The sequence below is a fragment of the Salvelinus sp. IW2-2015 genome, linkage group LG1 (assembly GCF_002910315.2).
Source record: "Salvelinus sp. IW2-2015 linkage group LG1, ASM291031v2, whole genome shotgun sequence".
NCBI classification, from domain to species: Eukaryota; Metazoa; Chordata; class Actinopteri; order Salmoniformes; family Salmonidae; genus Salvelinus; species Salvelinus sp. IW2-2015.
Genome location: NC_036838.1, coordinates 52,681,253 through 52,707,458, shown reverse-complemented (window position 1 = coordinate 52,707,458; position 26,206 = coordinate 52,681,253). Strand labels below are relative to the sequence as shown.

Genomic DNA, 26,206 nt, shown 5'->3' with positions numbered 1-26,206 from the left:
AGGAGGSTTCTGATGTTAARATGCATGAAACCAAGGCTTTTACGGTTACAGAAATCAACAAATGAGAGCGCCTGGGGACACACAGGGCCTGGGTTAACCTCCACATCACCTGAGGAACAGAGGAGTAATAATAATAAAATAAACCTCATGAAACATGTTTGTTAACATTAAGGCCTAATATATGAGTTTGGATTAGCATAGTTCCAGTCAAGGTGTTTTTTCTTTTCTTTTTTTAATACCCCAAAATGAGGTAAAAATAAATAAATATAAATAACTGGTAATTTCCTTTATGTTAAAATGAGTCTATTAACATTGATGACATTGCATCATCACAGAAGCCATACCTCATTGCGTGCCTGGAACTTTTTTTACGAAGTCTGTTTCAGATGGTGAAACTGAGTGAAATGAATATGCTGAGGGAATTAAATGTACATTGTTAAGGTGAATACCAAACTGATGTTATTCTGACAATGATGTACAGCTCATCATAAAGATAATTACATTTAGGCCATTCAATTATCATACATCTGTGATTCTAAAGTAGCCTAAATACAGTAGGGTAATATTAAATCAAATGCAATGGACTGCAAACTGTCTGTAAGGCACTAATATCACGAACATATAAATTAGACAGCTTTAACACAAATTCAAAACAGCAACAATGTCCTCAGGTGTAGGTGGAAATGTTGTCGCCTACCTGCTTTGCTTGTTAGAACACCTAGCTGGTTGACGCGTCTATAAACACTTAATCTCAACAGAAGTAGTTTCCTGTATATTGCAAGGAGGGAATTATTTACACCCAAAACATGGAAGGAGAGAATCAACCCAACATCAAATTTGATTTGTCACATACACATGGTTAGCAGATGTTAATGCGAGTGTAGCGAAATGCTTGTGCTTCTAGTTCCGACAATGCAGTAATAACCAACGAGTAATCTAACCTAACAATCCCACAACTACTACCTTATACACACAAGTGTAAAGMGATAAAGAATATGTACATAAAGATATATGAATGAGTGATGGTACAGAACGGCATAGGCAAGATGCAGTAGATGGTATKGAGTACAGTATATACATATGAGATGAGTAATGTAGGGTATGTAAACATAAAYMMGCATAGTTTAAAGTYGCTAGTGATACATGTATTACATAAAGATGGCAAGATGCAGTAGATGATATGGAGTACAGTATATACATATACATTATATTAAGTGGCATTGTTTAAAGTGGCTAGTGATACATTTTTGATCAATTTCCATCAATTCTCATTATTAAAGTGAGCTGGAGTTGAGTCAGTATGTTGGCAGCAGCCACTCGATGTTAGTGGTGGCTGTTTAACAGTCTGATGGCCTTGAGATAGAAGCTGTTTTTCAGTCTCTCGGTCCCTGCTTTGATGCACCTGTACTGACCTCGCCTTCTGGATGATAGCGGGGTGAACAGGCAGTGGCTCGGTGGTTGTTGTCCTTGATGATCTTTATGGCCTTCCTGTGACATCGGGTGGTGTAGGTGTCCTGGAGGGTAGGTAGTTTGCCCCCAGTGATGCGTTGTGCAGACCTCACTACCCTCTGGAGAGCCTTACGGTTGTGGYCGGAGCAGTTGCCGTACCAGGCGGTGATACAGCCCGACAGGATGCTCCCGATTGTGCATCTGTAGATGTTTGTGAGTGCTTTTGGTGACAAACCAAATTTCTTCAGCCTCCTGAGGCTGCTGCGCCTTCTTCACCACGCTGTCTGTGTGGGTGGACCAATTCAGTTTGTCCGTGATGTGTACGCCGAGGAACTTAAAACTTACTACCCTCTCCACTACTGTCCCGTCGATGTGGATAGGGGGGTGCTCCCTCTGCTGTTTCCTGAAGTCCACAATCATCTCCTTTGTTTTGTTGACACCATCTGATCATGCGTCGGTTTGTCGTGAACTCATTTTACTGGTTAGCGTTTTTCATAATTAATCTTGTTCTGGGGGCAGCTCTGCAGAGTGGTCACTTGCCGACACAGCCACAAAGTCAAAAAATCTGATTTTAAACTTAACCACAATGCTAACCCTAATATTAAATAAAAAAAACTAAAAGCTATTTTGTTTTCATGAACATTTAAATATAGCCATTTTTTACTTTGCAGCTGGCCTATCTAAAGTGGAGAGCGCTCAGTTCTGCCTCCAGGACAAGACTCATGACAATAAACGTTGATTTGCGAGATGGCTTTTGAGATTATGACGCCATATACAAAGAACAAAAGGAAAATTAACAGCAACATGCAAAACCTGCTTGTGAGATATAAAAAGACCAAAGCGCAGTGGTGAACATCACCAGGTGTGTATCATAGACCAATTTCAAGTGCTTATTGGCATCCAAAGGTAATACAATGGTCTTATACCAGTCCGTTTGGGGCATGAAAAGGCATTTGGGAATATTTTCATGCAGGTGTATGAGGTGACCACACCTTACTGCAGTTAACTTTCCACAGGTAACTGAAAAGTATGGTATCTCTAGCATCATAGGCCTATTTGAAATAAATGTTTGCCAAAAAACAACAGTTGATAATAAGAGCCTCTACAGGTTTTGAAGTTTAATTTATACATAAAATTATACATTACATTATTTATACATGCTTCTACACCTGCATTGCTTGCTGTTTGGGGTTTTAGGCTGGGTTTCTGTACAGCCCTTTGAGATATCAGCTGATGTACGAAGGACTATATAAATAAATTTGATTTGATTATTATGTAAGGACATATTGGCCAATAAAAATAATCCAAAACTATTGGAACATTTTTAGAATTGTACTTTTTGCTCATTCTTACAAAGTCCATTCTCTCTTAGTCTTGACTGCGTGTAATTCAGCCAATATAACCTTGTATATGGTACCACAGTGCAGGACAAKGGATTTGTGTTATTGTTGTAATAATAGCCAGACCTTTATAATAATTTACTATAGAAAAGGGGTTAACGGTTAATATAGTTTACAGTATATTATTCCATGCTATAAAATCAAAATGCATAAGAGACGCATCAATATGGGACAAATACAATGTGATGATACAATTACAATAAAGTTAAGGCTTAAATGCGTTTTACAAATAACAAAATGTTAATCATTAATATTTAGACATGAGAGCAAAAGGATTACAAGAGACAAGGAGGTATTTCTGTACATAAAGATATCTACACATATTTCATGTGGACACCCAAAACAGGAATTTACTCATTTTCTATGTATACATTAATAAAGGGCATAAACTATCCTGCCGGACAAAGCTGCAAAATAAATGTAAAAAATAATCACTTGATTTCCCCCCCAGCAGGTTTTCATCAAGGATGTTTCTGTACTTTGCTCTGTTCATCTTTCCCTTGATCCTGACTAGTCTCCCAATCCGTGCCACTGAYAAACATCCCCACAGCATGATGCTGCCACCACCATGCTTCACTGTAGGGATGGTGCCAGGTTTCCTCCATACGTGACGCTTGGCATTCAGGCCAAATAGTTAAATCTTGGTTTCATTAGACCAGAGGAATCTTGTTTCTCATGGTCTGAGTCTAACTTAAGCGGGCTGTCATGTGCCTTTTACTGAGGAGTGGCTTCTGTCTGGCAACTCTACCATAAAGGCCTGATTGGTGGAGTGCTGCAGAGATGGTTGTCATTCTGGAAGGTTCTCCCATTTCCACAGAGGAAGTCTGAAGCTGTGTTAGTGACCATCGGGTTCTTGGTCACCTCCCTGAACAAGGCCCTTCTCCCCCGATTGCTCAGTTTGGCCGGGCAGCCAGCTCTAGGAAGAGTCTTGGTGGTTCCAAACACCTTCCATTTAACAATGATGGAGGTCACTGTGTTCTTGGGGATCTTCAATGCTGCAGACATTTTTTGGTACTCTCTACCAGATCGGTGCCTCAACACAATCCTGTCTCGGCGCTCTACGGACAATTCCTTCGACCTCATGGCTTGGTTTTTGCTCTGACATGCACTGTTAACTGTGGGACCTTATATTCAGGTGTGTGCCTTTCCAAATCATGTCCAATCAATTGAATTTACCACAGGTGTACTCCAATCAAGTTGTAGAAACATCAAAGATGATCAATGGAAACAGGATGCACCTGAGCTCAATTTCGAGTCTCATAGCAAAGGGTCTGAATAATTATTATTTGTAATACAGTTGCTAAAATTTCTAAAAGCCTTTTCCCGCTTTGTCATTATGGGGTATTGTGTGTAGATTTTATTGAATCAATTTTAGAAATGGCTGTAACGTAACAAAATGTGGAGAAGGGGAAGGGGTCTGAATACTTTCCGAATGCACTGTATGTCAGTTCCATAATGGACCGTTTCATTTCTTCAATACATGGCAGTGCTTATCAATTCAGCAAACCAAAACATTTAAGTTTCTACAAATACCAGCATCAGATTCAAAATATATATTTTTGTGCTCTTCAGGATAGCCTTGAACAGTTTCCTTTTTAATACTATGGACAATAACAAGATGAAAAATACAACTACAACAATAAAACATAGGTATTGACCCTCCAATTGGAAAGTATTTTGTGTGCATTGTTGTCTAAAAGACATACTTAAATGTGATAAAGCTTACTTGAGAATATTTTCTTTTTAAGTAACAAAATGATGCAAACATTGACATTAGGAGTGGTACAAAAAATAGCTTGAATAAATAATTTAGCTATTCATCTTCTTGGCCTAACTAAAAGGAAGACAAAGTTCCCAATGCAAATATACTTTTGCAAAGAGTTAAGGGAGAATAACAATATAAAAAGTGGTCATGTAATGCTTTATAACACCTAGGGTAAATGTTTTTAGCTGCCTGGAGCAATACTTTTTATCGTCTTAGCATAGGCCAAAAAGGTTTTTACTCTACCATGAGGCCTGGAAGTGCTGWAAAATCATTTTTGGATGTCCCAAACATTCCCCAACCACAGATGACAAAATACAAAAAATAAATAAAAAGAGTCTGGCATCTTTTGATAAGGTACAAATACAGCCTGGAACATTTTTGGAACCCGCATAGGGGAAAACAAACAAGTAAAAGCCAATGTCTAGGATTGATTACGCTTAAGTYGAGGGGTGACCTTACAGGAGGTTCCTCCATGAGGGTCAGGGGTAGGGTGTCAGGGTGAATTGCTCAGATGAGGGAGATCCGTATGGGGATATTGGGAGACTCTGTCCTCTGTGGAGAGTGATGGCTCACCAGGTGCTCCACCACCATGTGTTTAGACATGTGCTTCATAAGGTAGGTCTCCTGAAGACAAACAAAGAATGGTTCAGTCAACACCGAGGCTCAGTAGACAAAGAGGTCTACATGCTTCACTAAAGTGACATTGTTGAGTGATGATCTGACATTTGTTCTTATTGCCTGAGAATGAGGAAACAAAAAATGGTCAATTGCAAACAGCGTWGKATGGTTTCCCACATCCTATGAAAACATCAGCTCATGCTGCACTATAGCCTACTCACTGAGGTGTAGGCTCTGCCACACATGCTGCAGCAGTAGGCCTTGGCGTTTTTGATGGCATGCACAGACAAGTGAATCTGCAATGAGGCTGAGTCCGAGTAGGCACGGTAGCAGTTTGGACACTTGTAGGGCTTGTCTTTGTTGTGTTGTCTCTGGTGAGACTGTGGCAGGGAAAGAGACGGACACAGAGATTACCTAATACAATTATTCACCGACCTACAGTACCAGTCAAAGGTTTGGACACACCTACTCATTCAAGGGTTTTCTTAATTTTTTACTATTTTCTACACTGTAGAATAATAATGAAGACATCAAAACTATGAAAGAAAACATGTAATCTTGTAGTAACCAAAAAAGTGTTGAACAAATCAAAATATATTTTAGGTTTTAGCTTCTTTAAAGTGCTATAATATGGACTTGGGTCTTTTACCAAATAGGGCTATCTTCTGCATACCACCCCTACCTTGTCACAACACAACTGATTGGCTCTAACAATTAAGGAAAACAAAAGTAATAGTCAGTATCTGGTGTGGCCACCAGCTGTATTAAATACTGCAGTGCATCTCCTCCTCATGGACTGCACCAGATTTGCCAGTTCTTGCTGTGAGATGTTACTCCACTCTTCCACCAAGACACCTGCAAGTTCCCGGACATTTCTTTGGGGAATGGCCCTAGCCCTCACCCTCCGATCCAACAGGTCCCAGGCGTGCTCAATGGGATTGAGATCCGGGTCTTTCGCTGACCACGGCAGAACACTGACATTCCTGTCTTGCAGGAAATCAAGCACAGAACGAGCAGTATGGCTGGTGGCATTGTCATGCTGGAGGGTCATGTCAGGATGAGCCTGCAGGAAGGGTACCACATGAGGGAGGAGGATGTCTTCCCTGTAACGCACAGCATTCAGATTGCCTGCAATGGCACCAAGCTCAGTCCGATGGGGCGGTGTGACCATGACGGACCCTCCACCTCCAAATGGATCCRGCACCAGAGTTCAGGCCTCGGTGTAACGCTCATTCCTTCGACGATAAACGCAAATCCGACCATCACCCCTGGTGAGACAAAACCGTGACTCGTCAGTGAAGAGTACTTTTTGCCAGTCCTGTCTGGTCCAGCGACGGTGGGTTTGTGCCGATAGGTGACATTGTTGCCGGTGATGTCTGGTGAGGACCTGCCTTACAACAGGCCTACAAGCCCTCAGTCCAGCCTCTCTCAGCCTATTGCGGACAGTCTGAGCACTGATGGAGGGATTMTGTGTTCCTGGTGTAACTCGGGCAGTTGTTGTTGCCATCCTGTACCTGTCCCGCAGGTGTGATTTTCGGATGTACCGATCCTGTGCAGGTGTTGCTACATATGGTCTGCCACTGCGAGGACGATCAGCTGTTCGTCCTGTCTCACTGTAGCGCTGTCTTAGGCATCTCACAGTACGGACATTGCAATTTATTGCCTTGGCCACATCTACAGTCCTCATGCCTCCTTGCAGCATGCCTAAGGCACGTTCACGCAGATGAGCAGGGACGCTGTGCAACTTTCTTTGGGTGTTTTAGAGTCAGTAGAAAGGCCTCTTTAGTATCCTAAGTTTTCATAACTGTGACCTTAATTGCCTACTGTAAGCTGTTTGTGTCTTAACGACCGTTCCACAGGTGCATGTTCATTAACTGTTCATTGAACAAACATGGGAAACAGTGTTTAAACCCTTTCCATTGAAGATCTGTGAAGTTATTTGGATTTTTACAAATTATCTTTGAAAGACAGGGTCCTGAAAAAGGGATGTTTCTTTTTTTGCTGAGTTAGTACTAGTCTCAGAACTTATTATAATCTGCCTCTTGTGTCTGCATCTGGGTCTTAGCCTGAGCCATGATAAATATAAAATAGATTTTGATTTGTTTAACACTTTTTTGGTTACTACATGATTCCATTTGTGTTATTTCATAGTTTTGATGTCTTCACTATTATTCTACAATGTATAAAATAGTAAAAATAAAGAAAAACCCTGGAATGAGTAGGTGTCCAAACTTTTGACTGGTACTATATTTGTCTAGACATTCAGGGTGGGAAAACACTTCCTGTCAAACCAGGCCATCATCTGACCAAAATGGAGGAAAATCATGCTGAATATGTAATGTTCAAAATCTAAAACATACTACAGTAAAAATAACATTATTTACAAAGGTTGTCAATAATTCAGGTATAATAGCATGTGTGTGAAATATATGAGGAATGAATAGCATTGTTGTCRTTGACTGTGGATTTGATATGTTATGTGCTCCTCTACTGTAAAACCAATTGTGACAAAGTTGAAACTTGTACTATAGGAGACATTTTATGCCAACCACAGCYGTAAAGAACCCAGCATCAATGCTTCAAAACTAGAACCTGAGCATGAGTTTAACTGAAAATACCTGCAGATTGGAGAGCTGGGTGAAGGCTTTTTCACAACCTGGATGGGCACATTTATAGGGCCGATCCCCAGTGTGAATTCTGTAAAAGATATAGTGTGTATATATAGTAAATGAGGCTGCAGCATCCGGCACACATGTCAACATAGGGCAGTAGGCCGGATTTGATTTGTGTCTCTCTCTCTGTGTCTGTGTGTGTGTCTCTCTCTCTGTGTCTGTCTGTGTCTGTGTCTCTCTCTCTGTGTCTGTGTCTCTCTGTGTCTGTCTGTGTCTCTCTCTCTCTGTGTCTGTGTGTGTGTCTCTCTCTCTGTGTCTCTCTCTCTGTGTCTGTCTGTGTCTCTCTCTCTCGGTGTCTGTCTGTGTCTCTCTCTCTGTGTCTCTCTCTCTGTGTCTGTCTGGTGTCTCTCTCTCTGTGTCTGTCCTGTGTCCTCTCTCTCTGTGTGTCTCTCTCTCTGTGTCTGTGTGTCTCTCTCTGTGTGTCTCTCTCTGTCTGTGTCTCTCTGTCTCTCTCTTGTCTCTCTCTCTCTCTCTGAAAGACACATCACTTCCTTTTTGATATAATCTATAAAGGCAAATAACACAAGGGTAAATAAACGTAGGCCTAGATTCAATCAGAGCAAGCCATTACCCGGCCGTAGCTGATGATTTGGCYTGTCGGAGCTGTAACTGTGTTGGAGCTGTCAAATCGGTGAGTCCCACTCACGTTTGTTCAGAATGAGAAAGTGTAGGCAATATAGAAATAATGACGTTCCAATTGAAAATCATTAAAGAAAACAATGGTGGTTTCCATTAGCCTTAGAGGTTTAGATTACAAGTCACATTCCTGTGCCATCTTATAATCAAGACTGCATAGGATTTATCTTCATGCGACTCAGTGCATGACAGCTCTAACACAGTTCCACCTCCGACACCGCCAAAACAACTGCAGMTGTCAGGTAGATAGAATCTATCCCTTCAAGCGTTAGGGTTCTGGGAAAGATACATCATCACCACACTATACGACTTATTTTCCTTTTTGGTGTTCCTGGTAGAGCACCTAAAAAGATCTTTATAGGGTACATGAAAACACAATCAAACTTGTGATCAAATAAGTCCATAGATTTGACCTGGTGTGCTGCTGCAGGTGGGAGAGCTGGCAGAAGCATTTCTCGCAGTAGGAGCAGTAATAAGGTTTGACGCCCAMGTGTATACGGAGGTGCTGGGCCAGGTAGGATGTGTTGGCGAAAGATTTGGAGCAGTGGGGACACTTGTGTGGCTTGACCTCTGTGTGGGACTTGGAGTGGATCTGCATGTCTGACTTGGAGAAGAAGGTCAGTGGGCACAATTTACACCTGTGCAAACACACATGCGAAAGACACCYTAAGCAATCAATATGACAGTAAGACATTTGGAGTGAAATCAACATGTAGCAGTCTGTAAAAGTGTAATGTGTGCTCATGCCTGTAGCATTTGCCCTCTTTGGGGATGATGGTGTGGAAGGATTGGTCGTTGCCTGAAGCGAGGATTGGGTAAGGCACCAACAGAGGMCCACCACTGTTCTCGGCTTTTATCTTCTTACGCCCTCGTCCCAGCAGTCCAGCAAGGCCCCCGTTACTTTTGATTTGCTCCATCCAAGGGCCACTGGCCAAGCTGGAGAGGACATGATGAGGCGAGAGGGCTCCCCCTAGCCGGCTCTGGCTGTTGGAGGTGGGTGTGGTCAGAGTGATGGAGGTGTTATGGTTGCCAGTTTGAGAGGAAAGTGCCAGACCTGGCAAGTCAAGAGGTGAAAATGACTTACAAACTAGATTTAACAGAAAACTGTAATGAAAGACTGAATATATACACTATATATACACAAAAGTATGTGGACACCCCTTCAAATTAATATATTCGGCTATTTCAGCCACACCAGTTGCTGACAGTTGTATAAAAATCGAGCACACAGCCATGCTATCTCCATGGACAAACATTGGCAGTATGTTGGCCTTACTGAAGAGCTCAGTGACTTTCAATGGGGCACCGTCATAGGATGTCACCTTTCCAACAAGTCAGTTCGTCAAATTTCAGCCTGCTAGAGCTGCCTCTGTCAACTGTAAGTGCTGTTATTGTGAAGTGGAAACGTCTAACAGCAACAACAGCTCAGCCGCGAAGTGGTAAGCTACACAAGCTCACAGAAGGGAACCGCCGAGTGCTAAAGCGCGTATCGCCTAACAATTGTCTGTCCTCGGTTCCAACACTCACTACCGAGTTCCAAACTGCTTCTGGAAGCAATGTCAGCACAAGAAGTGTTCGTTGGGAGCTTCATGTAATGGGTTTCCATGGCAGAGCAGCCGCACACAAGCCTAAGATCAACAATGCGCAATGCCAAGCGTCGGCTGGAGTGGTGTAAAGCTCGCCGCCATTGGACTCTGGAGCAGTGAAAATGCATTCTCTGGAGTGATGAATCACGCTTCACCATCTGGCAGTCGGACGGACGAATCTGGCGGATTATTATGGCAGATGCCAGGAGAACGCTACCTGCCCCAATGCAAAGTGKCAACTGTAAAGTTTGGTGGAGGAGAAATAATGGTCTGGGGCTGTTTTCATGGTTTGGGCTAGGCCCCTTAGTTCCAGTGAAGGGAAAACTTAGCCTGACAGCATACAATGGCCAAGTTAACAAACAGATCACAGACCATTTCCAATCCCACCATACCTTCTCCGCTGTGCAATCCGGTTTCCGAGCTGGTCACGGGTGCACTTCAGCCACGCTCAAGGTCCTAAACYATATCATAACCGCCATCGATAAAAGACAGTACTGTGCAGCCGTCTTCATCGACCTGGCCAAGGCTTTCGACTCTGTCAATCACTGCTTTCTTATCGGCAGACTCAACAGCCTTGGTTTCTCAAATGACTGCCTCGCCTGGTTCACCAACTACTTCTCAGATAGAGTTCAGTGTGTCAAATCGGAGGGCCTGTTGTCCGGACCTCTGGCAGTCTCTATGGGGGTACCACAGGGTTCAATTCTCTGGCCTACTCTTTTCTCTTAATATATCAACGATGTCGCTCTTGCTGCTGGTGACTCTGATCCACCTCTACGCAGACGACACCATTCTGTATACATCTGGCCCTTRTTTGGACACTGTTAACAAACCTCCAAACGAGCTTCAATGCCATACAACACTCCTTCCGTGGCCTCCAACTGCTCTTAAATGCTAGTAAAACTAAATGCATGCTCTTCAACCGATAGCTGCCCYCACCRSCKCGSCCCYCRCGACTAGCATCACTGGACGGTTCTGACTTAGAATATGTGGACAACTACAAATACCTAGGCGTCTGTCTAGACTGTAAACTCTCCTTCCAAACTCATATTAAGCATCTCCAATCCAAAATTGAATCTAGAATCGGCTTCCTATTTCGCAAAAAAGCCTCCTTCACTCACGCTGCCAAACATAGCCTCGTAAAACTGACTATCCTACCGATCCTCGACTTCAGCGATGTCATTTACAAAATAGCCTCCAAGACTCTACTCAGCAAACTGGATACAGTCTATCACAGTGCCATCCGTTTTGTCACCAAAGCCCCATATATCACCCACCACTGCGACCTGTATGCTCTCGTCGGCTGGCCCTCGCCATATCATATTCCTCGCCAAACCCACTGGCTCCAGGTCATCTATAAGTCTTTGCTAGGTAAAGCTCCGCCTTATCTCAGCTCACTGGTTACCATAACAACACCCACCCGTAGCATGATCACTGGTCATCTCCAAAGCCAACACCCACTTTGGCAGCCTTTCCTTCCAGTTCTCTGCTGCCAATGACTGGAACGAATTGCAAAAATCGCTGAAGTTGGAGACTTCTATCTCCCTCACTAACTTTAAGCATCAGCTATCTGAGKAGCTTACCGATCGGTGTAGCTGTACACAGCCCATCTGTAAATAGCACACTCAACTACCTACCTCATCCCCATATTGTTTTTTACTTTTTTTGCACACCAGTATTTCTACTTGCACATCATCATCTGCACATCTATCACTCCAGTGTTAATTTGCTAAATTGTAATTACTTCGCTACTATGGCCTATTTATTGCCTTACCTCCTTACTCCATTTGCACACACTGTATATAGACTTTTTATATTGTTTTATACTGTACTTTTGTTTATTCCACGTGTAACTCTGTGTTGTTGTTTTTTGTTGCACTGCTTTGCTTTATCTTGGCCAGGTTGCAGTTGTAAATGAGAACTTGTTCTCAACTGGCCTACCTGGTTAAATAAAGGTGAAATAAATAAAAAACAATGACATACTAGATGATTCTGTGCTTCCAACTTTGTGGCAACAGTTTGGGGAAGGCTCTTTCTTGTTTCAGCATGGCAATGCTTTCGTGCACAAAGTGCGGTCCATACAGAAATGATTTGTCGAGATCGGTGTGGAAGAAACTGACTGGCCTGCACAGAGCCCTGACCTCAACCCCATCGAACACCTTTGGGATGAATTGGAACACTGACTGCGAGCCAGGCCTAATCGCCCAACCTCACTAATGCTCTTTTGGCTGAATGGAAACAAGTCCCCGCAGAAATGTTCCAACATAATTTGGAAAGCCTTCCCAGAGGAGTGGAGGCTGTTTTATAGCAGCAAAGGATGACCAACTCCATATTAATGCCCATGATTCTAGAAAGTTGGACCAGCAGGTGTCCACATACTTTTTTAATTACGCAGACTTTTTCAGAGACAATGCTGAAAATTATATATTGACATGTTCCCTTTTATTTGGTCGCTCAAGATAGGAATACTCTTTGTGCCTACTCCTTGGCTGAAGTAGTTTGAAATCACACCGATATGCCAAAAGTCATGTCACATTTTGAGAGGCCTGGATTAGTCTACGGGCCAACAGTACAGGATTCTGGAAAAAGGCTGTGGAAGTCTGCCTCTCTTTCCGTGTATGTGCCAGGAGGCACAAATGTCAAAACAATGTCATTACCTGATAGGTGATTCGTTCTAGAAGTTTGGTCAATGATTTGACACAAATGCCAGTCTTCCCACAATCCTCTTGCTTTTATAGCCGTCTTATCGTCCAGATTCAAATTTACATCACCAAGAATACGTCCTGTTAGAGATGTGCAGAAAATGCACATAATTTACCAGAAATGCTTTTACAGGAAATATAAAGCCTTGGCTCATAAGACTCAATAACAATGTTCCTTATCTATCCATCTATCAAGGGTAGAAAAATATAAGTATTACAGTAATTACAAGAGACAATTTACAAAAAGTAAATGGGATGTGTGCCAATAATTTGATGAGCCTGAGGAAAATGGGATGGAGAGTGATCGCATGACATACAGTAGAGATGCATTCTGATGTGAACCACCTCTGAGAATGGGTGAATTTCTTGCACATCACTGAGTGAGGTGCGATCAGGGTACCTGCGACTGAGCTGGAGGCCATCCGGGTGTGCAGGGCAATGTCTGGCTGGGACGAGCTGTGGACATGGAGACCTTGTTGCATCTGCTGCAGTTTCTGAACTGACATCTGGACTTGCTGCCCACCTTCTGTCTGTGTAGGATTCCCCAGTAGTTGCTGTTGGGAGGGAACTGTGGAAGGCGGCAGGTGGGGTGGTCTGATCTTCTCAGCCATCAGCTGTTCCTTGATCTTGTTGATCAACACAATATTGTCCATCTGACAGCAGGTAGACAACACAGAGATAAGAGAACAGTCAGTTAAATCTCAGACATTCTCATTTTGGAAAATACTGACTGTGACCAAAGTTATCCTACTTACGCTTGTCAGTCAATTTAGGGACTATAATTGATGTTTATGACTGCTACGGCCACATAGGCCGTTCACAACCAGAGAAGTTGGTTTTTCGGTTCAGTTCCTCTAACATCTTTGAGTGGGCTTACAATTGTGCTGCTTTGGCTCCCTCCAATGGACTCAAAGGGAAATTACTTGAACAATGTAACCTAAGTACATTGACAATAATTTATGTCCTCTACAGGTGAACTGTAAAAATAGTGTGTACTTTACATGGAAATGTGCATGACAAGCAGGCAAAATACCTCTCATTGCTCATGGGTCTCAATGTTACACTGCCTAGAATAATAATTTTAAATCTTCCCAATCTACTGCCCACTGTCATCTTCTTCGTCCTCTTGTATACTAACAATCCTGTTGTTGAATGTTAGAGGGTAAAGTCTACAGTTAGTACTCACCTGCCCAGGCATGGTGGGGGGTGGAGGCCAGAAGTAGGGATTGTTAAAACGAGGTTCAGCCATTCTATGAAAAACAAACCAAATAAAAAATTATATTCTGCACAAAAAAATTACATGTTTTTATTGTGCAGTGAAATGTGTGGTTTTACAAGGTCAGTCGTAGTAGMATGGCGCCCCTGGAGAAAATTAGGGCTAAGTGCCTTGCTCAAGGGCACAGACAGATTTTTCACTTTGTCGGCTTACGGTATTCAAACCAGCGACCTTTCGGTTATTGGCCCAACGCTCTAACCGCTAAGCTTCCTGCAACTAGACTACCTGCCACTAGGATACCTGCCACTAGCTTGCAGCTAGGATACCTGCCGCTAAGCTACCTGCCACTAGGCTACCTGCCGTGCAATTAATGCAAATGTTTTCAGCATATGAGTTTATAAATAGTTTATAAATCTGCAATAGACTTATATAGTTAATACTTGCCATTTAGCCACAAGCTAAATACTGAGCTTATGTTTGTAAATGTATTGTATTCTAGCCTCCCGATTTCAAAGTAAATGGAACTACTTTCTAACTTTCTCCCATTCTCTTCCTTCACCATATCCATGACAAAAGTTTGTTTCCACATGCACTGTTGCTAAGTATAGAACTTCCTCCTCACACTGTTCTGAGTCACAACTTTCTAAAGTTGCCCACAGACAGCTGAAAAGTTGCAGAGGATTCAATTCAGCAAGAAATGATTCAAAGAAGAGAAAGCTTGTGAGTCACAGGGATCGTCTCCTAGGAATGGAAATACCCAGGAGGCCTTTATTCTCCCTCTGTCAGCTCGTCAGCAGGGTCTTTAACCACCACACTGAATGATGGACATCTCCCCGAAGAAAACACAATCACATAACATGTTAAGCTATAGCTTGTTAAGGAACACTTGAAAGCTGCTATCTGAGAAAGCAGAAATGTTTATTAAAATACAGAGACAGTAAGCAGCTCAGAGCTGAACTTCTACTGTCCATCCTCCTCTAACCCAACCATGGGGTCATCATCTAGTCTCATGGGAAACAGGATAGGCACTTTGTCTCTCCTCCAAATACATCATGAACAGGACATGAATGATATCTCAAATGATGACAGGTCAGCCAAAGAAATTAGTTTACTTTATGACAGCCAGCATTTGTGATGGGAGGCAGGAGTCTAGATGGAGTCAGACAGGTTGCATAATATGTTTTTCATACAGTCTTATATGAGCTAGTCCAAAAACTATATAGAGGCATATTGGCAGTTGCCTATAACATTCTGTGATTGAAGATAGAATTGCATAAATAGTTGAGACGTTTGAAAAAGATATGGTCTTTCTGTAGCCTACTGACTATGACTATTTGACTATGAGAATGTCGATATTTTCACAGGGGACAAAATATCCCCCATCCCCGCTACCTGATGTTCCATTTAGAGTGTATGTCATTGATTTTCATTCCAATATCTCTATATGCAAAGGTCCAATTTGGGGGAAAGAGCATTGCTTCTCTTTGTCCCATGGTAGAGCCTGCTGCTCACTCATAGCTGTCTGAGATCTGTGGAGGTCTTTCTTTCCATTGCTTCTTATTTCAAGCCTTATGAATTGTTTCATGACATATTGCGTGCTTTGGCACAGACCACCATTCTGATGTCTGTTTGACTTAGCAGCAGTGTAGCACAGTCAATTTGCATGAGCCAAAAGAAACAAAAATGATATCTCCAAGCGTACCTAAACCAAGAAAATATTTCCCCAATTGATGCCGACGGGTGTCTGTTTCACTTCCTGGAGTTACTCTGAGTCTCCTGAGCTTCAGCTGAATATAAACTTGAGTTGATTATCTCCACCATATGAAAGCTCAGTCTTTGATATGCCATGTTTGACGTTGGTGATGACAACCAACCATCTTCTCCAGCGACAGAGAGTAGTGTCAAACTATATTAAAGTAGAGAGTCCTTGGGGATTCTTCTCAGCCATTCTTTTGTAAACCATTGGCTCAATGGACATTCACCCTACAACAGGCATAACTGCTATATTCAACTATCTGACCAGACTGGGGAAAAAATCTCTCTTTGCCATGGCTACCCCTTGAAGACTGTATTATCATGGTATTACCAACATATTTTGTAACTTGACTTTGTCTACATCAGTTCCTCTTATGTACAGTATGATAGTTGATCCCGTCATTGGACACTAAACTGACTTTCTGAGGTTATTTCAGGGATAACAGGGACATGGTGGAGAACCGAGCCCTAGATCTAATCCAGATGCAAGATCTATAAAAAGTAGTCAGTCCTTAGAATGTCCTGGGGACCTACTGTGTATGCAATCTAAAGTTCAAACCAATTTCCATTAGCAAGACAGTAAGATTTCATCCAATTGATTATCTTAACTATTCCAGGTAACTAAACCTGCAGAGAGGATAGGTGATTACGAGTGTTTTTCTGATGGTAGGTTGCCAATCTGATTTACTATGTTTCTAATTGATACTCAGCTGGAGTAAAATCCAACATAGCCCTTTGGGAAATTAAACACACTTCACTCCTGTTATTGACTGAGCCACTTGAAGTTATGCCTATCATCAAAGTGTGGAACAACAAAATGTTTAACAACAATGGAGCAAATGTTTCCCATGACCTTTTCACATGCAAATATCACTTGATTTATATTATGTATAAGTAGTGCTTAAGTTGCCATTCAAATAGAGCAATATTACTTTTTCTTTTGTTTGAAGTCTCGTAACTAATCATACAGACCGTGGTTCAATTWWTWWTWATTTTTTTACAGTATGCAATGTTGAAACATTTCAATTGTATTGAGGAAGCAATGTCTTCAATTGAAATATTACAATATTTTGCATTAGTGAAATAGCTACGGTGGATCAGTTTATAAACTATTTGAGTCATAGCAGAAATGGCTGCATGCTGAAAACATCTGGTGAGATTGAGAACCGCCGTCTGAAATAAATGTGTCTATAATAAACCCGCAACACTGATAAAATAAATCTGAACGTATCGTTGTGTGACGCAGTAAAACCGCAAAWACTCCTGTTTCGCACTCAACATTTTGTCTATTGCTGTCTAGACAGTCAGATGTACTAAGAAAACAATTCGACCACTGTAGCCTATATAAACGGCTGGTATAGGGCTGGTCGTGTTTTTAAGGACATTAAAAAGAATAGGCTGCAGGCTATCAATCTTCAGACAATTAGCGGCAAACWAGTAAATAAATCGTGCAACATTAGCCCAACATCACATTTGCAGTAAAATAATATAGGCTATTATTTGCTCTCTAAATAATTTTCTCAAAAACAAAGTGATCTATTATTAGGATATAACAAGGGAAGATAAATCACTTGAGGATGGTCCAGACTTGTAGACTAAAACAAAAGTTACTTAACTTGTCCTTTATTCTATCCGTAAATCAGCGTTTATTTCCAGACAAAAAAAAAGACATTTAGAACCTAAAATGCAAACACATAAAAACATCCAATAAGGTGCACTTTGACTGCAGAGCAACTCTAACCCCCCCTAGCTGGTGCCTCGCTCCAATGCRTCCCACATTCTCAGACAGTTTTATTAAAACATTTCAGACAAAAGGAAAACAAAAATGGCAGCCTGTCATATTTTTGTAAGGTCGGGACGCCATATTCTGCAGATCCCACATTTAAAAACTAGACYAGTCTCGATGCATGCAAATTTGCCATCCATTTATTTGTATTAAGTGTTCGAATGATTGTTTACTTAGATGTACAGGTTTGAATAGCCCGGCTCGAGGAATAAAAAAAATAAGACACTTCCCACAACAAAGCATGCYTTGCAAAATAACTGCTCGCTATCCAAATCCACAATTTATTCCCGAAGTAGCAKGCATAGCTGCATTTTATCTGCCGCATTCTTTGTGCTACATTCACAATAGAACTAGAATGTTGCCATTTTCAAAAATGGATTGGTAATACACAAGTATTATTTATTTTTGTAACTTTTTGACGACTCAAATGGTAGCAATAACTGCTTTCAAAATAGCATTGAGGCAGCCGAACGTTTTTAGAATGCCACGCAGAATATAATCGGGAAACAAATGTATACAAACCTGACACCTCGATTGTAGATTTTATTATATTTGATAAAAGGTTATTTTTGCTTGCCTTCAGTCGGAGTTACTTCAGACCTTCCGGGTCGCCATCTGTTCACTTCTGGGTGCTGCAAGCTATGAATTGCTTTCACTGAAACGGTCCGTTTTAAGCAGATTTTCAGAAATAGGCCTACAAAAGTACAAATATAGATATGTTAATTTTGAATATTTGCGCGATATAAACGTGGTTCAGCAGATTATGCYTAATTGTAGTGACATAATTGACAAGCCTTTGGTGTGGCAGGAAGTCAACTGTCTGTACCATAATTTCAAGGCACAGATTTACAGTATGTGATCAGGAGTGGAAAAAAATAAGCTGCATTTAATGGATACAATTAAACAATTCTCAACAAACAATGCCCTGAATTCTRGCAGATGTATACATTGTAAATTGTACAGGTCCTGCTCTTTGAAGGCAAGCGTCAGGGGGTTCGCATATCGTATTGGTCTTTGTGACTGGAAAACAAAATCAGTCATTGGACGTTTCAGGTAGCAAACATCCTCATTGCTTGACGCTCACATGGTGTTTAAAAAAAATCTCTCATCAATAGGCTACTTCTCAAATGTAAAGGATTTTTCGGATAAGGTTTGAAAATGGGGGTCTCTGTTATACTGTTCATGTTACCCCTATAGCACAGAGTAGCCTATTTGGTGTTTTACCTTGAAACAATAATAATTATACCATGATAATGTATTTTTTAAATGTTGAACAGGCCTAAATATATATATATAATATAAGTATTATACCATGATATTACTATTAGTTTCTGTGCTGTAATCACTTTTTCTGGTCAACCATACATTTAGCCATTTTTCATTCCATAAACTCCCTAAAGCTGGTCAAGCACAAGATATGGTAGACTAACTCTTAAAACTATATTTTCCAACTAACACTGGGGGCTATAGAGATGTAGGGTAACTTGAATCCTCTGTGCATGCTTTAGTAAGAGATGGCAGCACTGCACTATTAGATAAGACCATCTGAGTGATGAACTTCTGATACAGACAGTAGCCTACTATCAATGGCAATGTTGCCCAACAACACGCTGTAATTTCCCAACAGAACACATCCATCTATAAAGGACACCCATGGTGCCAGTTGACACTAGACAAACAGATGCAGAGACACACGAACACACATACAGATACACAGAAATAAAGACCCCCCCCCCAATTACAGAGGTTGTCAAACTGGTTTCCATGTTGTCTGTGCAAACATTGCCACACCCTCTATCTAAATGCACACGTGCCCCCAAACTTACCCAGGCCAGATGAGGAGAGAGTGCCTGAAAACATCCCACGGGGGGAGGTGAGGGGAGGTGTACAGGAAGGATGAGAGCTGTTTGGCTCACACCGACGTGCTGTGCTGCTGGAGGCTCTTGTGTGCACAGGTAAGACGCTAACTCAAACTTCACAACTATTTAACATAAACTCACTCCTTGATTGAAATGGTCTCATTGACCATGCCGTGGGCTGTAAATTAGATCTGTTCTGTTGTTATCAGGATTTACAGTAGGGCGGTGGAGGCTTGAGTGTTAGTTTGCATGAAGACAGAAACTGGCAGTGAAGCATAACTCCAAACAAGTCAGACATGAGAGAGGAGTGCCAGTTTGTGTGCAAAAGTTCTCATGACATTTGCATGGTGGATGATAATGCTTTAAGTTTGTTGTGTTTCTCAAAAGTTGAAAGGCTAACAAAATACCCCAAAAATCAGACACTGATCTAATTTCTCTCTATTGACATTTCAGTGACTAAAAACAGTAATGGGTGGCTGAGAAGGCCGTGGTCCAATATGTACACAAAGAGATATATTGATAAACATAATTTAGATATATTACTATCTTAAAAGTATTGCTTGCATAATACAGCATATCTGCTACAGTATTTCACATGATGGGCCTTGAGTTAGTTTAAAGGCCAAGTGCAGTCAAAATTCAAATTCCCTGTGTTTTGTATCATATTGCAGTACAACAGCTGATGAAACTAACACTGTAAAAGTGTGAAAAAAGGGATTAGTATTATTTTCTGATAGTTGCTCGTTGAAAAATACAATCTACACAAAAAAATACAATCTACTAATCAGCAGGTTTTGCATGGGTGGAGTTTTAGCTTGCCTGGTTGCATCGCCAGGTAGAATCAGTTTTAATAGACCAATAACAAAGAAAGTTCCAAACCTCTGCCAATAAAAGATAGTTTTCATTTTTCAGTTTTCCTCTACCCTCCCCTCGAAACTGCCGCGCAGCCTCCCCGGGACTGCGGCGCAGAAATACTGGCCCACAGAGAGAAACTCGAGATTGAACTTCACTCAACTTTCTAGAGCAGTGGTCACCAACCGGTCGATCGCGATCCACTGGTGATCTCGAAGGCATTCCTAGTCGATCGCCAAACATTTCTGTAAAAAACCCAACAATAAAGCATTGTTTTCCTATTTATTTGTATTCGTTTCGGGCTGTTGACGGTAGGTGCACCCGATTCAGTTTCCATTTTGAACCGTTTCATGTGTCTGAAGGTACAAAAATGCCCTCCCGGCGAGCCCAGAGAGCAAATCAAGTGCACTATAAGGTTACCGATGGCCAATCGCATTGCTCAGACGACTGTGCCTGCAGTAACGTAACAGGCAACATACCGAAACAAAACGAACTATTCAAGAGATTTTGTTGTAGGAAGAACGCATCGGAGTATGATTCTATTGCATTGACACCAGTGGAGGCTGCTGAGGGGAGGACGGCTCATAATAATGGCTGGAACGTAGCAAATGGAATTTGCATCAAACAAGTGTTTGATGTATTTGATACCATTCCACCAATTCTGCTCCAGCCATTACCACGAGCCCATCCTCCCCAATTAAAGTGCCACCAACCTCCTGTGATTGACACACTAATCTGCCCATACGCTAGACAAACTGGTGCGGCATAACCAATCAGAGCTGCAGTAGGCCTATATGCAAATTGATTATTGCCATATATGGATCTGTAACATTTACTTTTAACTGGATTTTTTTTTTACTGTATGAGCTGTCATGCGTAGATGCGCTTGTTTTGAGATCAAAGCGAGAGCTGCATGTAGCCACGTGAGCACATTTTGTTCATATCTTTTGCTAGTTAGTGAGTTATTAGACCAGTTATAGATCATTTGTAGCCAGCAATAGGGGAGGGATTGCTTCCTACAAGAGCACAACATGTGTACACTTATAGACATATTTTAAAAGCGAGTCAGATGAAGAGCTTTTTTTTTGTCTTAAAGGGGCAGTGTTGTATTTTGAGACAGGCTTGAATAAGCTAAATAGCCAACAGGCAGAGGGTAGCATAATTTGTCTGATTCTCAGTAACAATGGTATGTGACTAATAATGGATTTCATTTTGTAAAGTGGTTTCTTGCATCAAACAACACAACAACATTTTCAGTCACATTTTCAGACAAGTGGATAAACAGGTTAATGTCAAGCCCTGCGTGTTTTTTCTCTCTCAAAAGTCTCATGGAATGTACAGGAGGCATACATTGAACACCACACATTGGCTGCTACTGTAGGCTGAATGATAGAACAGCCTCTGTATGTCCATGTTAAAATGTTATGGGATGTATTTTCTCCATTGTTTTTGATGGTAGGCCACTCTGGTAGGCCTAGTACATTATGATGAAATAGCCACAGTACCCTACATGGCCACTGTTAAAACTGTAACTTAAATGTTCACAATGTTCAAGTTTGCGCTCAGCAGACCTCAACATTTGCCCAGTTATAAACATTTTGAGGGAAAATTGCACCTAGCTAAATTCTTGCTTGAGAAATAGTTTTTTGCAAGGAAAATATTTTTGTTTATTTTTGACAATTTTAATGGAAAACTAACTTAAGTACTAAATTGTTACCCAGATATGATTTAATAATGAGATAAAAAACAGCTGCAATCAGTCAGGAAGTTAAAGCTTGGTCGCAAATGGGTCTTCCAAATGGACAATGACCCCAAGCATACTTCCAAAGTTGTGGTAAAATGGCTTAAGGACAACAAAGTCAAGGTATTGGAGTGGCCATCACAATGCCCTGACCTCAATCCCATAGAAAATGTGTGGGCAGAACTGAAAAAGCGTGTGCGAGCAAGGAGAACCCCAAACCTGACTCGGTTACACCAGCTCTGTCAGGAGGAATGGGCCAAAATTTCCCCCAACTTATTGTGGGAAGCTTGTGGAAGGCTACCCGAAACGTTTGACCCAAGTGTATGTAAACTTCTGACCCACTGGGAATGTGATGAAAGAAATAAAAGTTTAAATAAATCATTCTCTCTACTATTATTCTGACATTTCACATTCTTAAAATAAAGTGATGACCTAACTGACCTAAAACAGGGAATTTTTACTAGGATTAAATGTCAGGAATTGTGAAAAACTGAGTTTAAATGTATTTGGCTAAGGTGTATGTAAACTTCCAACTTCAACAGTATGTTCCAAGGGGAAGAGTCAGAGTAATAATCCATTCATAATCCAATAATGGTTTGTAATATAGTCCTCTGTCTGTGTTGTTTTGTCTTAGCCATGGATGGTGTGTTAGAGGGAGCAGCTGTGGTGTGTGTGTGTAAACTGGCCTGCAGTCTTCTCTTCCTGCCCATGGTCACTGCTTCTCTCAGTGCAGTCAGCTTCTGCTGCAACTGCCTGCTGCTCTTCACAGACCTCGTAGTCACAAGTAAGTGTCCATCTCTAACCCTATTTTTGCTGTGTACATCAGAGCTACAACTACCTGTTACTCCTTGCAATAGGAATTTCCAGTTGAACAAAAAGGAGAGCAGACTTTGTGTCAATCAAAAATCAATAGGTCGTTCCATGAATAAAGTACTTTTTTTTTTWWAATTTAATTTAACCTTTATTTAACTAGGCAAGTCAGTTAAGAACAGATTCTTATTTACAATGACAGCCTACCCCGGCCAAACCCAGACGACGCTTTGCCAATTGTGCGCTGCACTATGGGACTCCCAATCACGGCCGGTTGTGATACAGCCTGGATGTGAGAAGTGATACATTTATGTCCCTCATTCTAATGTCAACTCTTGTTTTAATATGGTGAAGTTGTTCCTTTTAAAAAATATTGTTTTTAAAGAAACATTGATCAGATAGTGTAAAAGCAGGTGAGCTGGTTCTTTTCGGCCATTTTCTGGTGTTTTGTGGTGGAAAACTGAGTGGGTCGAGCATAACACGTCAACCCTGTTACCCGTAGATAGACAGCCTAGAAATATTTTAACAATACATTTTTTTTGCGAAGCTTGCATTCAATTTCCCCATCTGTTGCACACAACAAGCTTCGATTCTCCCTGTCAAGGGGATTTATGGCTGATTTAAGATGAAAACCTCAACCCTGTTACTTAAATGGCACCAAGCCGGTATATTACAAGTTGCAACAGGGAACAGAAGCACCCTGCGTACCCAGCACAGAAGCACCCTGCGTACCCAGCACAGAAGCACCCTGCGTACCCAGCACAGAAGCAGAGAAAATGCCATTGGAAACATGCCCTTTGTAGGAAGTCAAAACAAAAGGCAGTGAGTGACCTTGTCAATTGTTGCAGAATCACACAGTGTTCACAGGATGTCATCAATACAATACAACAGTGAATAATCAGTGTCCTCGGTTCTTGTACATCCAGTCTGGTGTCAACTACTATCAACAGATATGAGAATAATCCATAAGATTCAGGATGAAGTCTAATGGCCATCAACCGGCACCTTGAGTGTCACAAACACTGGAAGTCATGTATTACAGAAAGGGCAAATATATTAACATGCTAAACATTCTGTTAATCACTCTAAACTAAATATGAACTTTTGTGATCTTACATTTTCCCATTACACTTCTATAGTGTCCTGTGTGGCTCAGTTGGTAGAGCATGGTGCTTGCAACACCAGGGTTGTGGGTTCAATTCCCACAGGGGATCAGTATGAAAATGTATGCATTCACTACTGTAAGTTGCTCTGGATAAGAGCTAAATTACTTCAATGTAAAATATCTATAGGCTATTTCAGTGTCCTAATGCTGCCAGTCCCATCCTCCACATTTCTCCATTTGATTGATTGGTCTTTGTTGTCCCCCAGCCTTCCTGGTTGTCCTCTGGTTTACAGAGCCCTGGCTACCTCAATTTTCCATGTCCACTGATGTCATCGCCCTGCGCTTCCTGCTCTTCCTCAGCTACATCTACTGGGCAGTGCTGCTGATGACCACACCTCTGGTTGCTGTGGAGACCGCCATGAGGTTGCAGTGGCCCCAAGTCTGTGGTGGCGGAGCAGTGGATGGAGACATGGACAAACAGAGTAAAAATCCTGCATCTCACGACGGTGTGACACTGGAGGTAGAGAACTGGCAGAGCAGGGACACAGACACCCAGAGAGGAGGGAGAGAGGACCAGGACCAGGGAAGTTGTCTGTCCCACATCCTTGGCTTCTTCTGCTGTCTGCTGGTGTGGGCTGTCTGTGGCATCTGTGGGGGTCAGGGCTGGAGACTGGAGGTGCTGTGGGTGGAGGTCTGCCTGGAGAGGACCAGCTCCCTCACTCTGTGTCTCCCTAGCCTCCCCAGCACCGTCCTGCTTGCTCTGGGTGAGCCCAGCTGGGGCTTGGCCACTGTGACCTTGGCTCTCCTGCTGGTGCTGACGGTGGGCTGGGGCTTTCTCAGACGACACCTGGCCCACACAGAGACGGACCCACACACACCCACAACCACACAGACACACAAGGAGGAACATGGTACTGACATTCAACTGCCCGTTCAAACACTCCCTGCACCACGCACGGCTATGAAACCTGTGATGCCAGTGGCGTCAGCCCCACGGTTTGTTGACACAGAGACAACATGGTCCAGATGCTCCGTTCACAGCCCATGTTCTGGGAACAACATGGAGCTGTCACTGGGTCACCATGGAAATGCTGTCCTCTTATCCCTGGAGTTTTTGTCAGCAGACAGACGAGAGGGACACAAAAAGAAAAAAGGACTAGGAGACATACCTCTCACTGGTATTGTGGAGGAACACACAGACAGAAGCAGGCATGGGCTCGGGCGATTTCCCTGCCTGGGGGTGAATATAATGACAGGGTTAATGTGTCTGCTCACTGTCTGTGTGTTACCTCTAAACCTCAGTGTGAATATCCTACTAATCAGCCATACAGAGACAATGCTGGAGTGGAGTTTGAAGATCTTAATGTAGTTGATAATGTAAATTCAATCATTAAGGTCTGAAAGGCTTGCTCACTTTATCTTCATCCACGAAGCATAATATATCATATTGTTTCTTCTCTATGGGATAGTTGGTAGCTATTTTCAAACTATTTTCTCCCAGCAGGAGGGTCTCGATGCAAGTTGCCCCCCCCCACAGGGATGGCAAACTGCCATCATATCATCTGGCGTGACTATCCCCCAAACTATTTTTACACATTTTCATATTGCACTTTGTCTCTGTTGTTCATTCAGTTAGCCTGTCCTCGATTTAACTGGCTGCACCCAAAGAAGCCAAACAGAGGGGTCTCTCAGTCAACGTAACACCGGCATAAAGTCAGTGTACTGGACAATAAATCTGGATGGTGATAGTGTTAGATAATGAGGTGTGGCTTGGGAATGGCAAAGGCGGGTGCAACTCAATATTATATACACTGACTGAGTATACACGGAGTATTCCAAACATTATTTCATAGTTTTGGATTGACTGACCTTCATGTCTTAAAGTAATGATGGACTGTGGTTTCTCTTTGCTTATTTGAGCTGTTCTTGCCATAATATGGACTTGGTCTTTTACCAAATAGGGCTGTATACCCTATTTGTATATTCTGTATACCAACCCTACCTTGTCACAACACAACTGATTGGCTCAAACACATTAAGAAATTCTACAAATTAACTTTTAACAAGGCACACCTGTTAATTGAAATGCATTCCAGGTGACTACCTCATGAAGCTGGTTGAGAGAATGCCAAGAGTGTGCAAAGCTGTCATCAAGGCAAAGGGTGGCTACTTTGAAGAATCTACAATGTAGAAAATAGTAAAAATAAAGAAAAACCCTTGAATGAGTAGGTGTGTCCAAACTTTTGACTGCTACCGT

The 26,206-nt window shown here is 41.9% G+C and overlaps 2 protein-coding genes across 4 annotated transcripts; one reads left to right on the top strand and one right to left on the bottom strand.

Moving 5' to 3' along the window:
- Window positions 1–2,539: 2,539 nt before the first annotated feature.
- LOC111969816 (zinc finger protein 362-like) lies at window positions 2,540–19,490 on the bottom strand. 2 transcript variants are annotated; one of them, XM_023996116.2, is made up of 10 exons: window positions 19,409–19,490; window positions 18,105–18,276; window positions 14,012–14,075; window positions 13,226–13,478; window positions 12,781–12,906; window positions 9,288–9,594; window positions 8,954–9,178; window positions 7,851–7,929; window positions 5,454–5,612; window positions 2,540–5,238 (listed from the first exon to the last, which is right to left on the bottom strand). In XM_023996116.2, the coding sequence occupies exons 3-10, from the start codon at window positions 14,072–14,074 to the stop codon at window positions 5,122–5,124; spliced, it is 1,329 nt and encodes a 442-aa protein (XP_023851884.1). In that variant the 5' UTR covers window position 14,075; window positions 18,105–18,276; window positions 19,409–19,490; the 3' UTR covers window positions 2,540–5,121. The 2 variants fall into 2 exon arrangements, with proteins under 2 accessions (XP_023851884.1, XP_070301744.1); XM_070445643.1 differs by lacking the exons at window positions 7,851–7,929; window positions 19,409–19,490 and having other exon boundaries at window positions 18,105–18,730.
- LOC111969839 (uncharacterized) lies at window positions 19,466–26,175 on the top strand. 2 transcript variants are annotated; one of them, XM_023996163.2, is made up of 3 exons: window positions 19,466–19,537; window positions 22,763–22,818; window positions 24,216–26,175. In XM_023996163.2, the coding sequence occupies exons 1-3, from the start codon at window positions 19,479–19,481 to the stop codon at window positions 25,316–25,318; spliced, it is 1,218 nt and encodes a 405-aa protein (XP_023851931.1). In that variant the 5' UTR covers window positions 19,466–19,478; the 3' UTR covers window positions 25,319–26,175. The 2 variants fall into 2 exon arrangements, with proteins under 2 accessions (XP_023851931.1, XP_023851920.1); XM_023996152.2 differs by having other exon boundaries at window positions 19,473–19,537; window positions 22,669–22,818.
- The last annotated feature ends 31 nt before the right edge of the window (window positions 26,176–26,206 follow it).